The sequence below is a fragment of the Sus scrofa genome, chromosome 2, assembly GCF_054392235.1.
Source record: "Sus scrofa isolate SSC_HxYL_T2T_F1_AM1 chromosome 2, Sscrofa_HxYL_maternal_Yorkshire_Landrace_v2.0, whole genome shotgun sequence".
NCBI classification, from domain to species: Eukaryota; Metazoa; Chordata; class Mammalia; order Artiodactyla; family Suidae; genus Sus; species Sus scrofa.
In genome coordinates, this window is record NC_139384.1 from 138526747 (window position 1) to 138543552 (window position 16806).

At 42.4% G+C, this 16806-nt stretch overlaps 1 protein-coding gene across 8 annotated transcripts in view; it reads right to left on the minus strand.

The window, feature by feature from the left end:
- The window catches only part of LOC110259460 (uncharacterized), a 700448-nt gene extending 698293 nt beyond the window's left edge, over positions 1-2155 (minus strand). For 2 of the 8 annotated variants that reach the window (XR_014838680.1, XR_014838681.1), the window contains exon 1: positions 1673-2011. Coding sequence is in view for 4 of the 8 variants with exons in the window: in XM_085014433.1 (XP_084870559.1) it covers positions 1673-1757 (85 nt within the window). In the remaining 4 variants the exon portion in view is untranslated. Of the gene's footprint in view, positions 1-1672 lie in introns of all 8 variants that reach the window. The other 6 variants (XM_085014430.1, XM_085014431.1, XR_014838679.1 and 3 more) reach the window with 5 other exon arrangements.
- Positions 2156-16806: the final 14651 nt, after the last annotated feature.

The window sequence follows — 16806 nt, forward strand, 5'->3', positions numbered from 1 at the left end:
ACCTGCAACCTCATGGTTCCTAGTCGGATTCGTTAACCATTGAGTCACGATGGGAACTCCCACAATTTGCTCTTAAATGTTAGCAGAAACTAAACTCCTGATCTTAGGGATTCCAGGAAAATTATATGACACACTGTTAGGAATGTACCGAAGAAATAGTTATATTGAAATTCTATTGTTATCAGTTAATATTAATTGCCAAGCACTCGATCAGCTTGGGGCTAAGCAAGTGATCCCAATCTTTCCATTCTTACATGCTAAGGGATAAGATAAAAAAAAAAAATAATAGATTCCTATTTGGGAGAAGCAGTCTCTTGTTTTTGTGATAAACAAAATAGTGCATTGAGTAAGTCCTGTTCTAATTTGATAAGGATCCAGGAGAGACTGATGGTTGAGGGCAGAATTCCAGGAGATTCCCTCTAAAAAGAATTGTTAGAAGAAAAAAAATAGATGGAGAGTGAAAGATGGTTCCAGATGTTAGTAATGACGTCCCCAAGGGAACAGGGTTAGGTCAAGAAGTAAATGAAGAGGATTATGGCAAGACGGCTAGGAACGAAGCCATCCAGGCTGATTGTTGTCAGGTCCACATTAGAGGAGCTAAGACACAGTACCATAAATCATTTAAACAATCACACGAGAAGTTGATTATTTAATATGTTTTTGATTATCTAGTAACTACGTACAGATGTATCAAAATTGGTACAGACTTAATTCTTCAAACCGACCTCTTTACGATAGTGGAAGATGCTAGGTGGTCTCTACGAATAAGGCCTGTAGAATCCACCGGTCAGAATCCTGTCTGGTTTCCCAGAGTCCTGACAGGTAACCCCACTGACATTGGCAAACTAGCCAAAGCACAAGTGGACTGTCACCAGCTGCTGGACATTTTGCATTGTATATTTTCAATAAAAACGGTGGACTCATGGCTTTTGGAAAATACACTCACATAGCACATGTGAATATGTTAGGAATAAATATCTTATTTATTTAAAATAAGGCAATGGAAACCTCCTTTGCTACTAATAAAGCTGCATTGCAATAAATTCTAAATTTCGATCAATTGCGCTCAAGTATCACCCATATTATAAAGCACTAATTAATAGAAATAAATATGACAGAGAGAGTTAAATTAGCAGTTGTTTATGACATAACATGTATGCCCCAAAGTCCTAAGTTTTGTAATCTATTTTGAAGTTCCTCTTCAGTAAAAAAAAAAAAAAAAATTAGAATCACACATGCCAGAGTTTCAAGCTCCAAAAGATCTGATTTAGCAAATACTCCTTAATAAGAGAGCCCTAGATATTCATAAAATTTATGATCAAAGAATTGTACACTAATATTTATGGCAAGCTATGCAACCAGGCAATAGACAAAGGTATCTATGAACACTCGTGGTTATAACCATTCAAGGCTAAGTATTGGTCTCTACAGTGTATGTGTAGATATAGACATAGTTAAAGCCACATCCATGTGTTCAGATTGCACAAAATTGTTGATTTCACGGCCGGAAGTTACCTTAAAGATCACGTTGCCCCAGAAAGCCCAAACCCAAAGAACCTGCGTTCCAACATCCTAGCTAGTGTGTTCCATGCTACCTAAATGATTTCCAGCAAAGCTCCGAGCTTCCCTGAAATCCCATAGGAAACAGTACAACTTATTGGCGCCACCTTACCGGGTTTTTCTGAGCAGAAGATGAGGAACAGGGTGTCATGCCCGCAGCAGTGCCTGGCAGAGGACAGGCCCAGTAGATATGGCATCCCTCAGCGTCATCAACCACAGCTGCACGACCCTAGGAGGGTTAAATGAGGACTCGACCAACATCAAACAGCTAGTAAGTAGAGAATTAGGGCTTGAATCAGGTTTTCCCACTTTCCACTCAGTGCTATGGCCACTTAACCACAGCTGCCCCTGATGCTTCATCCAGTTTAAGATCACATTTGGAAGAGACTGATTAATGCGGTCACCCCACAGTTCTGCTCAGCTGCATTTCACCTTCTGCAGTGCAGCCACTGGCATCGCGGGTGATGGGAGACCAAATCACACTGGAACGGGGCCTTCCAGCCAGTGAGAGAAATTCCTCTTGTGTTCCATTAGTTTAATTATGACACAGTTAAACAGACCCTGAGAAATTTCAAACCTGGGAACATGTGCCCACAGAGACACCCAGGCCCTGGCAGCGGTTCTTAATCACATTCCTCAGTCAGGTGTCAGGCAGAGCTCAGGCAGCGCTCAGGCACCAGCACACAAGCAAGTTTTGTTTAGAATACCTCAAAAAGCCAGCCAAGTGGCAAATGTGGACATCTGTGCTAGACTGTGGCTGTCCTGTTTGTGCAGTCTAATCTGTCAAGATAACCATTTCCCCATTCTCTTAAACAAACACAGACTTCCTTGTTTAAACACTATAACAGTTCTAACAGAACACACAGCTTTTAATCATTCTGCGTTAAGTACACTGGCAAGAGTCTGAGAAAAGAATCAAAACATCTTAAATGTAAACGGGCTGATTTTGCTGTTTTGCAAATCCCAGGAAACGGGAGAGAGAAACCCGAAATTCCAGATAAAAGGAATATATAGCATCGCAGCAGAAACTAGCGTGCATTTTAAAATTATCAGTGAATTAGAAATGCAATGGGGAACCCAGTTCAGCTTCTAAAGAAGAAGGAAAAAAAAAAAAAAGGAAAAGAAAGTGGGTCCATTTTTTTCTTCTTTTGCAAAAAGTTTCAAGTTTAGCAAATTTAAGTTTGTTGCATCAATTGTTTTGTATTATTTATAAAGGCAACCAACAGTCATGCCTGAGCCCAAGCTGTGCTGGGGAAAGCTATTTAAATCAGGGCAAGGTTGCTTCACCACTGAGTTAACTCCCTCTTGAAAGCCCTTTAGTATAAAGCTCTGTCACAGCACGGCGCACATTCTTTTTCATTGATGAGGTGTTCTGGGTCATTTCCTAATATCCAAGAATAGACACGGAAGGCTGGGGGAAAAGACTTTCACGGTGGGACGAGCAGGAATATTGACAGTGCTGAAGTTCAGTTTGCGTTGCTTCAGCCTCACTGCTCTCGATTTCACTTGCAAAATATCCAAATGCACCCTGAAATGTGAAGACGTTAAGACTTCCATAAAACCCTGATATGTTTTCTCCTTATTGTTAAAGAGAAACATGATGGTTAAAAAATCCAAACACTCTCCATTCTTGAGCATGGTGCAAGTACAGCCGTTGAGATCTGACCAACTGGGATTCACATTCTGGTTCAACAACTCAATCATGCGACTAAACAAGCCAATAGGCCTTTCTAAGCCTTAGTTTCTTTATCCATAAAATGGGGATAAAAACAGCTTACAGAGTAAGCTTGTGGACAATAAAGGAGATATACTTGCAGTGGTAAGTGCTTCATAAATTATCTTTTTCTTTTTTTTTTACAGCTGTACCTACAGCATGTGGAAGTTCCCCGGGCTAGGGGTCAAATCTGAGCTACAGCTGCCAGCCTACGCGACAGGAACTCGGGATCCAAGCTGCATCTGTGGCTTACACTGCAGCTTGCAACAATGCTGGATCCTTAACCCATTGAGGCCAAGGATGTAACCCACATCCTCACGGAGACAATGTGGGGTTCTTAACCTGCTGAGCCGCAGTGGGAACTCCAACCAGCAATTATTAAGAGTCCACTAACACCTACCATAATTAGAAAATGTTCGTACACAAAATTCAAGTGAATAGAGTTTACATAGTAACATACGGATTATCAGCTTTACAAAAGGAGAAAATAATTTAACATTGAAATACCAAACCAGTTTATGAGAGATAAGGCTCTGAGTGTCAATCACCTGCATAAGTCCTCATGGGAAAAGCAGTCAGAATTTACACAGTTGTCTCAGTCACCCCAACACAGCGGGCTGGCCCACATTCCCAGGACACAGGCAGGACCCTAGTCTCTAGGCTGTGGCATGTGGTCTACTCCCTGTAGACCGTGGTCCAACCCATAAAACGCTGGAGGACACTAGTCGGTTGGGATTGGCTGGCCATTCAAGTCCTCCACTTGAATGAGAAAGTCATTCCAGATGAGAGCAGTAACAGCAAAGACCAGCAGAAGCTGACTGATCATTATTTGACCTTAATGGAAAAATTCAGGAGCTGGAAGCAACAGAGGGCTGTTCCGAGGAGACAAAAAAAAACTAGGTCACAGAGCTGAAAATTCTCGTTCTCCAGGACCCCTGGCTGTGTGGAAAATGAGATGACTTCTGCTGGGGTTTTTATTTTTCCCTATTTTGAATGCACCCACAGCATATGAATGTTCCTGGGCCACAGATCGAACTGGAGCTGCATCTACGACTTACGCCACAGCTGCAGCAACACTGGACCCTTAACCCACTGCGCTAGGCTGGGATCAAAACGGCAAAGCCAAAGAGACAAGCCGGATCATTAACACACCGAACCACAGTGGGAACTCCAAAATGAGATTTTTTTTTTTTTTTTTTTTTAACTTTTAGTGCCATACCTGCAGCATATGGAGCTTCCCAGGCTAGGGGTCGAATCAGAGCTGTAGCTGCCGGCCTACACCACTGCCACAGCAACACCAGATCCAAGCCACATCTGTAAACTACACCATAGCTCAAGGCAACACTGGTTCCTTAACCCACTGATCGAATTCAGGGATCGAAGCTCAGTCCTCACAGATGCCAGTCAGATTTTTTCCACTGAGCCACAAAGGGAACTCGCAAAATGAGAGTATTTCTTTTTTCGTCTTTTCACGGCCGCACCCTCGGCATATGGAGGTTCCCAGGCTAGGGGTCGAATTGGAGTTGTAGCTGCCGGCCTACACCAGAGCCACAGCAACTCGGGATCCCAGCCACGTCTGCAACCTACACTACAGCTCATGGCAACGCTGGATCCCTAACCCACTGAGCAATGCCAGGGATCGAACCCGAAACCTCATGGTTCCTAGTCAGATTCGCTAACCACTGAGCCACGACGGGAACTCCAAAATGAGAATATTTCTAATCATTCTTTATTTCCTTATGGATCCTTACAATAAATACCCTACTTGCAGTCACCTGAATATATATTGGTTACTTTTCAACCTGAAAGGGTCTATTTATCTTTGATGATTCAGGAGGACCTTAGGGGTCTCAAAACACTTGAGGGTCAGAATTATTCACATCAGTTACCATGAGAACACAGATGGCTACTACTTCCTCTTGAGATTGATGTCTGGTATTCTGATGGCTGCTCCTAAATAGTGGGTGACACTTGTGAGGGTCTCTTGAGCGCAACGTATATACTTTAACTAAACAAATATTCATTAATGCTCTATGTAATACTAGCTGTCTACTGTATATACGACACACTGCTAAGTATTATGAATAATTAACAAATGAATAAGAAGTTTTCCTCTCCTGAGAAATATTACAACTTAATGAGATGGGCCAAGTTCGCCAGTACTAAGAAGGAGAAAGAATATGATAACTGCTTTCTGAGAGAAGTAAAACTTTTACCACAGTCCAGGTACTATGTCAGGTGATGGATGTATCAGTTAGCTTCAACGTGGTAATCGTTGCACCATGTATATGAATATTGAATCCTCACATGGTACATGTGAAATAGATGCAAGTGTTGTTTGTCAATTACACATCAATAAACGGGGGGGGGGGTTTGCAAAAGTATAGGTGAAGAAAATCATTGGCCGGAATAATTTTTTTTTTTTTTTTTTTTTTGTCTTTTTGCTATTTCTTGGGCCGCTCCCGCGGCATATGGAAGTTCCCAGGCTAGGGGTTGACTAGGAGCCGTAGCCACCGGCCTATGCCAGAGCCACAGCAACGCGGGATCCGAGCCGCGTCTGCAACCTACACCACAGCTCACGGCAACGCCGGATCGTTAACCCACTGAGCAAGGGCAGGGATCGAACCCGCAACCTCATGGTTCCTAGTCGGATATCGTTAACAACTGCGCCACGATGGGAACTCCCGGAATAAATTTTGAAAAGCAACAACAAGTTTGATCACGGTCCAGAGTTGAAAGAAATTACAGGCATTTGAGAGAGAAGTCTGCCCAGGAATTGGGGCCGATAGTGGGAGGGCTTGACTCAAAACATCGTGAAATCCACGTAGAATTTGGGCAGAACAGTGAAGCTGGGGAGAGTTGGGGGGGGTGGGCAGGACAGAGCATGAGCAATGACAGTGAAGAGTATTTGGGGACACAACATTGTAAATCAACTCTACCCCGAATAATATTCTCATGTATTTGTTTATTTATTTATTTTTAGGGTCACACCTGCAGCTCATGGAAGTTCCCAGGCTAGGGGTCAAATCGGAGCTGCAGCTATTGGTCTACACTACAGCAACTAGGGATCTGAGTCACCTCTGCACCTACACCGCAACTCATGGCAACACTGGATTCCCCACCCACTGAGCAAGGCCGGGGATTGAACCCACATCCTCGGGGTTACTAGTCAGGCTCGTTACTGCTGAGCCACAACAGGAACTGCCAAGTATTTTTTAAAAAGAGTATGTGCCAAGTTCCCATATGGCTCAGCAGAAACGAATCTGACTAGCCTCTACGAGGACGCGGGTTCAATCCCTGGCCTTGCTCAGTGAGTTAAGGATCCGGGATTGCCGTGAGCTGTGGTATAGGTCACAGACGGGACTCAGATCCAGTGTTGTGGCTGTGGCATAGGCTGGCAGCTACAGCTTCAATTCGACTCCTAGTCTGGGAATCTTCATGTGCTGCGGGTGTGGCCCTAAAAAGATAAATAAATAAATAAACAAACAAATAAAGAGTATTTGGGGAACAGCAAGTATCACTGATTGACTAGCCTGAAGAGAACTTGTAGTAAAAGATAAGGATGGAAGGAAGTTTGGGGCCAGGGAATGAAGGCCTTGAAATGTCATGATAAAGAACTCAGAATTTATTTTGTAAGTATTGGGAGTCTAAAGAGGTTTTTCAGCAGAGAATGATATAATCAGCTGAGTCGGAGTCTGACACATGCTTCTACACTTGAATAACTCTTCTATAAAAATATGACTTTATCAAAATATTTTTATGAATAAAATAGCGCACACTTATAAAATGTGAATAAGCAATAGAAACAGAGTAAAGAATAAGAATTTAAATACTGTGACATCAAGGCATAATGTGGTCTCCAATTTGCCTTATCTGTGAAAGATGTCAATTTTCTCTCCTCATAATAGCTTGAAGCTGATGCCTACTGCCCATACTCTTTTGCTCACAGAGCAGAGAACCAGCTGGTGCTATTTGTCTGGTTCTTTCCTGAGGCTGCAGCATAGAGTAGACAAGAGTGTGAGAAAGACCACCCCCAAAACTGAAATTTCCACCCCAAATTACTACAGCATAAACTGGCATAGTTCCTTTGGAGAGCAATTTGGCATTTGTAGTAAGAGCTACAGAATTCATATCCATTAACCCAGTGTACCCCCTCTGGGTCTCTAGTCTAAGGACCTATTTTTTCCTGTCTTTTTAGGGCCTCACCCAAGGCATATGGAGGTTCCCAGACTAGGGGTCGAATTGGAGCTACAGGTGCCGGCCTACGCCACAGTCACAGCAACACTGGATCTGAGACTGTCTTTGACCTGCACCACAGCTCATGGCAACAACGGATCCTTAACCCACTGAGTGAGGCCAGGGATAGAACCTACGTCCTCAGGGATACTAGACAGATTCATTTCTGCTGAGCGACACTGGGAACTCCTAAAGACATTTTACAAAATAAAGAGAAAATGTTTGGAATTGATATGATTATTATAGTGTTACACATATAGGTGAAAGAAAATGAACAGAAACTCGAATTTTAAAAAATATAGGGAAATTCTTAAATGATGGACCATCTCCTCCATGAGCTATTGTACTATTGTACAGCTTCTTTTTTCTTTTTTAAATTTCTGGTTGCATCAGTGGCATATCAAAGTTTCCTGGCCAGGGACTGAATCTGACCCACAGCTGCAACTTTCAGTGCAGTTTGCAGTATCCTGGTTTTTTGTTTGTTTGTTTGTTTTTTGTCTCTGCTATTTCTTTGGGCCGCTCCAGCGGCATATGGAGGTTCCCAGGCTAGGGGTTGAATCAGAGCTGTAGCCACCGGCTTACCCCAGAGCCACAGCAACGCGGGATCCGAGCCGCGTCTGCAACCTACACCACAGCTCACAGCAATGCCGGATCGTTAACCCACTGAGCAAGGGCAGGGACCGAACCCTCAACCTCATGGTTCCTAGTCGGATTCGTTAACCACTGCGCCACGACGGGAACTCCAGGATCCTGGTTTTTTTTTGTTTTTTTTGTTTTTTTTTTAGGATCCTGTTTTTTAACTCAGTGACGGGACTGGGGATCAAGCCTGTGCCTCCACAGCGACCCCAGCCACTGCGGTCAGATTCTTAACCCACTGTGCCACAGCAGGAACTCGTTTACATGGTGAAGACTGAGAACAAGCAATAATGTTTCTATGCTAAGTGTAAAAAAATTAGACCTAATACATACATCCTAATTACAAACTATGTAAAAAAAAAAATTCATAGAAACGAAATTGAATGAGAATAGATTAAAAAAATGATAAAGCAATTTGGATTCGGATAATTTTACTGAAGGCAATGGGTTCTTCCTCTATTTTGTCTTCCCAAATGCTATTATGTTGTTATTTGTGTGTGTGTGTGTCTTTTGTCTTTTGAGGGCTGCACCTGTGGCATATGGAGGTTCCCAGGCAAGGGGTTCAGTTGGAACTGGAAGCCGCCAGCCTATACCACAGCCACAGCAACGCCGGATCCTTATCCCACTGAGCAAGGCCAGGGATGGAACCGGCGTCCTCATGGATGCTAGTCGGGTTCTCTGACCACTGAGCCACGACAGCAACTCTTATGTTGTTATCATTAACAAAAAGTAAAGGAAAAAGAGATTAGAAACAGACCCACAAGAGGTAGCTAGCAGCATCTTTAAGATAACATGTGAAGGGAGTTCCCGTTGTGGCGTAGTGGTTAACGAATCCGACTAGGAACCATGAGGTTGCGGGTTCGGTCCCTGCCCTTGCTCAGTGGGTTAGGGATCCGGCATTGTCGTGAGCTGTGGTGTAGGTCGCAGACGCGGCTCGGATCCCGCGTTGCTGTGTCTCTGGCATAGGCTGGTGGCTACAGTTCTGATTCGACCCCTAGCCTGGGAACCTCCATATACCGCGGGAGCGGCCCAAGAAATAGCAACAACAACAACAATAACAACAAAAAGATAAAAAAGAAAAAAAAAAAAAAAAGATAACATGTGAAGAAAACAGCAAGGGACCCTGAGTGGTTGCTTTCCTGACAGACCCCACAGGGTTCAGGGTGCCATGGTGCAAGTTCTCTACCAACCCAAGGCTGCCAAAGCCACATAGCAAAGAGGGAAAAACGAGTTCCACCAAGATTTCGTCCTCTTTGGTTCCAGTATGACGTGCAGTAAGAAGATAAATGGGAGAAGGAATTATGTGTGACATTTCACTGACTTGCAGTTCTCATATACAGATCATCAGACAACGCCCTCCACTTCTATGCTCAGATACTTATTATATAGTGTATGGTTTTCTTCTTTTTCCTCCCTTGGGACTAAGAAATAGGAAGTTTAGTAACAGAAGAGCCTGAATAAAATCACTGTTTACCAGCTGATCTTAGCACCATTAGAAAAAGAGCTATTTCATTCTCCTTTGAAGCAACCTAGTAACAACAAAACTTTTTCTGATCACCACTAGGATTGTGATAAAGACCTTCTTGCGGAGTTCCCGTCGTGGCGCAGTGGTTAACGAATCCGACTAGGAACCATGAGGTTGCAGGTTCGGTCCCTGCCCTTGCTCAGTGGGTTAATGATCCGGCGTTGCCGTGAGCTGTGGTGTAGGTCGCAGACGCGGCTCGGATCCCACGTTGCTGTGGCTCTGGCGTAGGCCAGTGGCTACAGCTCCGATTGGACCCCTAGCATGAGAACCTCCATATGCCGAGAGAGCGGCCCAAGAAATAGCAAAGAGACAAAAAAAAAAAAAAAAGACCTTCTTGCAAGTCTTGTGTGGCATTACAGAATGTGTATTTAATTGGTAGCTACAAAGAGTCAAAGTTTCATCTCTACATTTCTGAGAATAATCTTCTCTCTAGAATTATTCATAATTCTACAGAATGCACAGCAACGGAAAGAATTAAAAAAAAATTGAGCACCACCATATAAAATGAGGCAAATTAAATTCTTACTGCACAAGGATTTAAATATTATTCAATAATTAATGTGCTGCTTTGATGAAAACAGTTTTAAAGGGAAAGACTGATTCAAAGGCAATTAGTACTATTAAATAAAACTTTTGCTTTTGGGGAATTTCATTATTTACAAGATATTTTTATCATTTATTTAAATCAGACAACATTTAACTAGGTTGCTGCCTTGTAGGTGGTAGAAGACAGAACCCAAGATTTTTCTCCACACTTATTTTTTACATGTAACCTCTTCCCACGGGTAGGTGGCTAGTGGGATCTGGCCCTGGGTGCCGGAGTTATGCACCAGCATTTTAACCCTGCTCCTCCTGACTATTGTGAGGAAGAGATACAGAAGGAATGCAGAGTCCTGGCAGTGTTTCACATTTCATTTCAAGAAGAAGGCAAAGGTTAAGAATGAGGAAAATTAAGCAGACAACCGTGTGTGGCTGAAAGAAAGGCTTGCTGTTCTGCAAAGGCGGATTCCCTGACATAAATAAAAGAAAGGCTCATGAATGAGATCGTGTCAACTTCCTCTGCTTACATAGGGCTGCTGGCCTTCTTTCCTTTCGGAAAAACAAGTCATCCGTGCACCAGAGTTCAGGGCTGCATTGTCAAGGGTTTCCGAAGTCCCCGTGACAGCACAGGGACAGAGGTCCAAGGGAAAGGGCCCAGCCAGCTTTTCTGGGTCTGGTCTGAGAGCCCTGTAAGAATTCACAGAGTCCCCCCTGCATGTCAATGAAATCCAAACCTCACATTATCTAATCGTCAAGGAACTTGTGCTAAGGGAGTGGGCTTGATCTGGGAAAGGGAGCACTTTTTCAAGAATCTCAAGATGGTGTTTGGCTGGCTTTGGGCTTATGGTAACATTTCTAAATGTTAAAAGAAAGTGACTCTGGATTTTGGCAGTACCCGGATTCAAAGCGGATGGACTCAGTCAAACCACTTCACAGATGAACTCTAAGTCAGAAAGAGTTGTCTGAATAATATTTTAATCCACGGATTAATACACTCGATTTCTTTTATGATGTTTTTTTCTCATAAATTATTTTTGCTCTCCAGGGAGAATATGACTCCAATTCCCAGCACATGCATTCACTCATGGTAGACTGCAAGGCTCAGGATCATAATATTTTATAAATGAACAAGAGTCCTATAATCTGAATCTGAACATTACCCAATTGTTTTATGGGCAAATCAGCCTCTAAGTTACTGAACATTAAACAATATGTCGCTTTGGAAATTCTATATAAAAATCAGATGTATAGAAATGCCTTCATTTTGATTTTTTTTTTCTAGTTGTTGTTGCATATGTAAATTTTTTTAATCTCTTTGGAAAAAAAAACAAAACTCTGAAAAGATCCCTAGCTGGGTGGCTAATAGCCATCTCTGTCAATGGCAGAAGTTATTGGCAGGTGGATAGGGTATACACCCAACAAGAGTCCACCACCTCCAAGTAAGGGTTCCCATGAGGTCAGGTATCTCTGCAGACTGTTAGAAGTATTCTTTAGGATTTCAAAACAAAGGCATCTCACTCCAGGTAATCTGATAACACAGTGGATGTTCTGTTAACAGACTCCCAAATAGCAAGTCCCCCAGACTAGCTGATCTTTCCTACCCCTAATTCTTGGCACTGCTCTCAGATGGCCAGCCTATCACTAATGGGCTCCTCTGTAGAGAGAACGTCAAAGAACTTCTCTTCTTTCTGTTCTTACCACTTGTACACTTACCAGCAATGACTCGTGTTTGCTCCTCAGCCAGTTGATACAAATTGTCTTTGTTATTTTGATTACATCATTGACTTACAATTTAAAACAAACTAATAAAAGTGGCCAAAGAAAGAGATTTATATTTTCCCAGAGGTGTTTTTTGTTTGTTTGTTTTCATGTCATCAAATTAGGCGTAGGTGAAAAAACTGGAAATGACTACTGGGATAACGAAAATTTAGGAGGGTTTTGTTTTTAGATTTCTTCAAAATCTTCTTTAAATTTCTCTTCCTCTTAAAACACACACCCCCCCAAAACCAAAGAAACCATGCAGCTGAGATGCTCATGCAAAAAAGATGATGCAGAACATGAATCATTAGCCCAGAAAGTGTTGGATTAATGCATATTTATATGCCATCAGTTAAAAGAAAATGTTTAAGGTACGAGTCCATCATCACTCATGATTCCCTGTTTTAATTGTTGTTCTTAAAAACCCACCAGCTGCCAGTCCCTGATGCTTTCAAATAGAAGGAGCTCTACTGTAGTCTATAGAGAATTATATTGCACTGTATAGATTTTTACTATAGTATATAGAGTGCTCTGGAGGAGAGAACCAGGAAGCAGAGACATGATTCAGGAAGTTATTTTAGTCAAAACAAGAAGCAATGAGAACCTAAACTACAGTAACAACAAAACAGTGAGAGGTTTATAGGAGAGAAATTGCACAGTCGAAATTAACAAATTCCTGAACACGCAGGCAGCGTTAATAAAACTCTAAGTTTTGAGTGCAGATGATAGCGATCACTTGGAAAGACACCGGGGAGTTCAAAAAAGAAGCTCGTGTCATGAGAGGAAAGAGGTTTGGGGTTCTGGTTTATTAAGGTGAAGACACACAAAGACATCCAAGTGGAGATACCTGGAGGTCATGAGGAAGTCATTAGAAATACAAGAGAGGGGTCACAATACAGAGAGGTTTGGAAGTGGTATGTTACAGCGGTAGAGTAGCAGTTAGAGTTCTGAGGGTGAAAGAAAGACGAGAGAGAAAAGAGGTCTGAGGAAAAAAAAAAAATCTAAGTTTGAAGGCAAAAGGAGAGAGAAGGGCCACAGAAGAGATGGAGAGTTCAGAAAAATAAGAATTACAGTGGGACAGGTCTCAGAATCTAAGGGAGGAGAAAGTTGGGGACATTGCAGGTGGTCAAGGACAAATGCTTCAGAGAAATGTCACTGAATCTGTCAATCACCACCTCCACTCAAGGAAGCACTCTCAGCAGAAAGGTGGGAGCTTCCACTGAAATTTCTGCACCAGGTTTCAAAACATGAAGGACTGAGTATCTGGTGAGGAAGAAGGGGCAAGGGCCCTAGAAGTGCAAGAAGTTTGCTAGTAAAGAGAAGGGAGAGAGCATCATGCCTTAGGGGGTAAACTGGTTGAGCGGTTGAGATTTTTTGGTGATCACGTAAATGTGAGAGGGGAAGGAAGCATTAAAGCAGACAGAGTTGGCAAAATGAACCCCAGGGGAAGGGCCCCAAGGAGGTGGGAAAGAGGAAGGGAGCTAGAGAGCAAGAAAGGGGAAATTTGGCAAAAAGGAAAATGATCTTTCTTCTACCATTTTTTTTTAAATACTTGAACAAATTTTTATTTTTGCAGAAGGAGAACAAAACTAACATATTTCTTCCCATGCATGATGCTATTTCTTGTAACATTAGAATGTGAAAAACCAATAGAAAGTCTCCTTGTGTGGGCAGTCAAGAATTTGACTACCATTAAAAAGTCTGCAAATAACAAATACTAGACAGGTTATGGAGCAAAGGGAACACTCCTACACTGTTGATGGGAATGCAAATTGGTGCAGCCACTGTGGAAAACAGTATGGAGGTTCTTCAGAAAACTAAAGATGGAATTACCATATGACCCAGCAATCCCACTGCTAGACACATATCCAGGCAAAGCTATAATGCAAAAAGATACATGCAGCCCCTACATCCATAGCAGCACTATGAAATAACCTAAATGTCCATAGACAGATGAGTAGATAAAGAAGATGTGATAAATATATACAATGGAATACCCCTCAGCCATAAAAAAGAATGAAATAATGGCATTTGCATCAACATGGATGCAATCAGAGATTATTACACTAAGTGAAGTAAGTCAGAAAGACAAATACTATATGATATCACTTATATGTGGAGTCTAAAATATGGCAAAAATGAACCCATCTATGAAACAGAAACAGATTCAACCGACAAAGAGAACAGACTTGTGGTTGCAAAGGGAGAAGGGGTTGGGGGAGGGATGGAGTGGAAGGTTGGGATTAGCAGATGAAAGCCATTATCTACAGAATAGATAAATAAGGTCCTACTGTATAGCACAAGGAATTATATTCAATATCCTATGATAAACCATACTGGAAAAGAATATTTTTAAAAGAATGTGTGTGTGTGTAGTATAACTGAATCACATTGCTGTACAGCAAAAATTAACACAACATTGTAAATCAACTATAATTCAGTTTTTAAAAAAGGAATTTCATTGTAACAAAGTGGGCTCACACGATCTTCCTCTTAACCCATTGTTTCCAGCCCTCCCCTCGCCCCCAAAAGCAAACAAACACAACATTTCTTCAATGCTTAGATCTATTTACCTTAATTAAGTGAAAATGAACTTTTTTCTTAAAGACAGGAGTAAGGGAAGAGTAAGGTGTGAAGAGAGGAGGAAAACTAAATATTCGCCTTCACTAGATTTTCTCACTTAAATCTTCTATGCAGTGGTCAAAACATCACTGAGTGACTAAGAACATCTAAGGTCATCTGTTAAATGTCATTATTAATTAGAGAGTTGGAGACTGAAATTGATGCAAGACACGCCAGAGGCGTATGTACCAAATGAAATAGATGCTTGGTATATTCAGTGAAAGAGGACTAGCCGCAGAAAGAAACTACAACAAAAATGTCTTTGGTTAATTTTTTTTTTTTTTTCCCAACCTGGAGAAACATCTCATGGACAGTCATAGCCATCTGGCTGAACAAAGGAAAGTCTGAATTAACATTTTCTGAATTTGTCTTCATGCTCTCCAGCCATGGCTGGGCAGAACAGACACCTAAGGCCCATGTCAGGGTCTTGGCATAGGTAACAGCACAGTCTTTTTTGGGTATCCACTTTTCTGAATAATTTCTCCTACCAATTCTCACAGCATCACCTTGAACCCTCAGCACACAGATTTCTTTATAGCTGTGGTTGACATTTCTAACTGAAGCCCCATCATGCTACATGTCTTTGCTTCTCAAAAGCAAAGTCTTAGGTTGAGGGGGATGACATTTCCCAGGTCCCCTTGTCAGAGCATTCACCCCCGGTCCTTCCCTCCTGTTCACAGCCTCTTAAAAAGGTGCCAGATTTCAACATGAAACCGGGGGACTGGCTTTTTCTTTTCAGAAACCTTGAGCAGTTAAGGCATGTAGATAATGACACGATAGCAATCAGCCTTTCCTGGGTTATTTCAATCTTTACACTAAAGCATTTCAATTGCATTGAGTAATCATGTAAGTGGAGAGAATCATTGTCTGTACATGAACTTGAGTCCACACTAGTCTTATTAACAGGCAGAAGGTAAATACCTTGTCTGATCTGAAGGGGGAGGGGGAGGGTGGCTCCTAATGCCTCGCTGTCCCAAGATACCCACACCATCAGGTGTTTCAAGTCCCAAATGTCCTATTTCTGGCTGATGAGTCCACTGCCTCTGTCCAAGTCACCTTTCGGATGAAGATAACCCCAAGAGAGGAGATAATCATTAACACTTTATAAATTGGTGTGTCAAGTCCATCAGCCTGTGCAGAACAATGAAGGACAGAAAGGCAAGGGTGACAAATGGTCTAGAACCCTAGTTGACCAAGGGGGAGGCCAGGCCTGGGAAGAAGCTACAACAGGTGGAGGAGCCCAAGCGTCCAGCCTGGTCCTTTGGAGCAGTCACAGAAAAACATCTACACAAGACAAGTGGGGGAACACTTTCTTAACTTACAAAGGAGCCCCAAGGCTTGTAGATCGGGCCCATTCCAGAAGAAACACATTTAACAAGATCACCTGGGCCATGGTCCCCCATCATGGTCTGCAGATGAAACTCTAGTCTGGTGACAGCCTACCCCCTGACCCTGCCAGCGGTCTGCTCTCTGGGTCAGTTCAGATAGGATCAAGTGGTAAGATAAAGGGGATCAGAACAGATCCCCCAGATGGACAGTCAGACCCTATGTTCCTTAATATCTCTTCTGACATCAAGACTCTGTGAATCCAGAAAAGAAAATCATGGACTTGGAGAATAGACTTGGGGTTGCCAAGGGGGTGGGGGGAGGGAGTGGGGTGGTTGGGGAGCTTGGGGTTAAAAGATACAAACTATTGCCTTTGGAATGGATTAGCAATGAGATCCTGCTGTGTAGCATTGGGAACTGTATGTAGTCACTTACGACGGAGCATGATAAAGTGAGAAAATAGGATGTGTACATGTATGTGTAACCGGGTCACCATACTGTACAGTAGAAAAAAAAATTGTATTGGGGGAAATAACTATTAAAAAATAGTAATTTAAAAAAATGGGGAAAAAAAAGATTCTGTGAGTCTATATAAAACACTGCTGAAAATATGCTGTCCAAAGCTTAGAATTTCAAAGGTTTTGGGTTAGGTGAAGGCTTTCTTGCAATAAATATTTTGACTTTAGAAATAACAGTATTGGAGTTCTCATGGTGGCACAGTGGTTGATGAATCCGACTAGGAACCATGAGGTTTCAGGTTCAATCCCTGGCCTTGCTCAGTGGGTTAAGGATCCGGCATTGCCGTGAGCTGTGGTGTAGGTCACAGACACAGCTCGGATCCTGCGTTGCTGTGGCTCTGGCATAGGCCGGCAGCTACAGCTCCAATTTG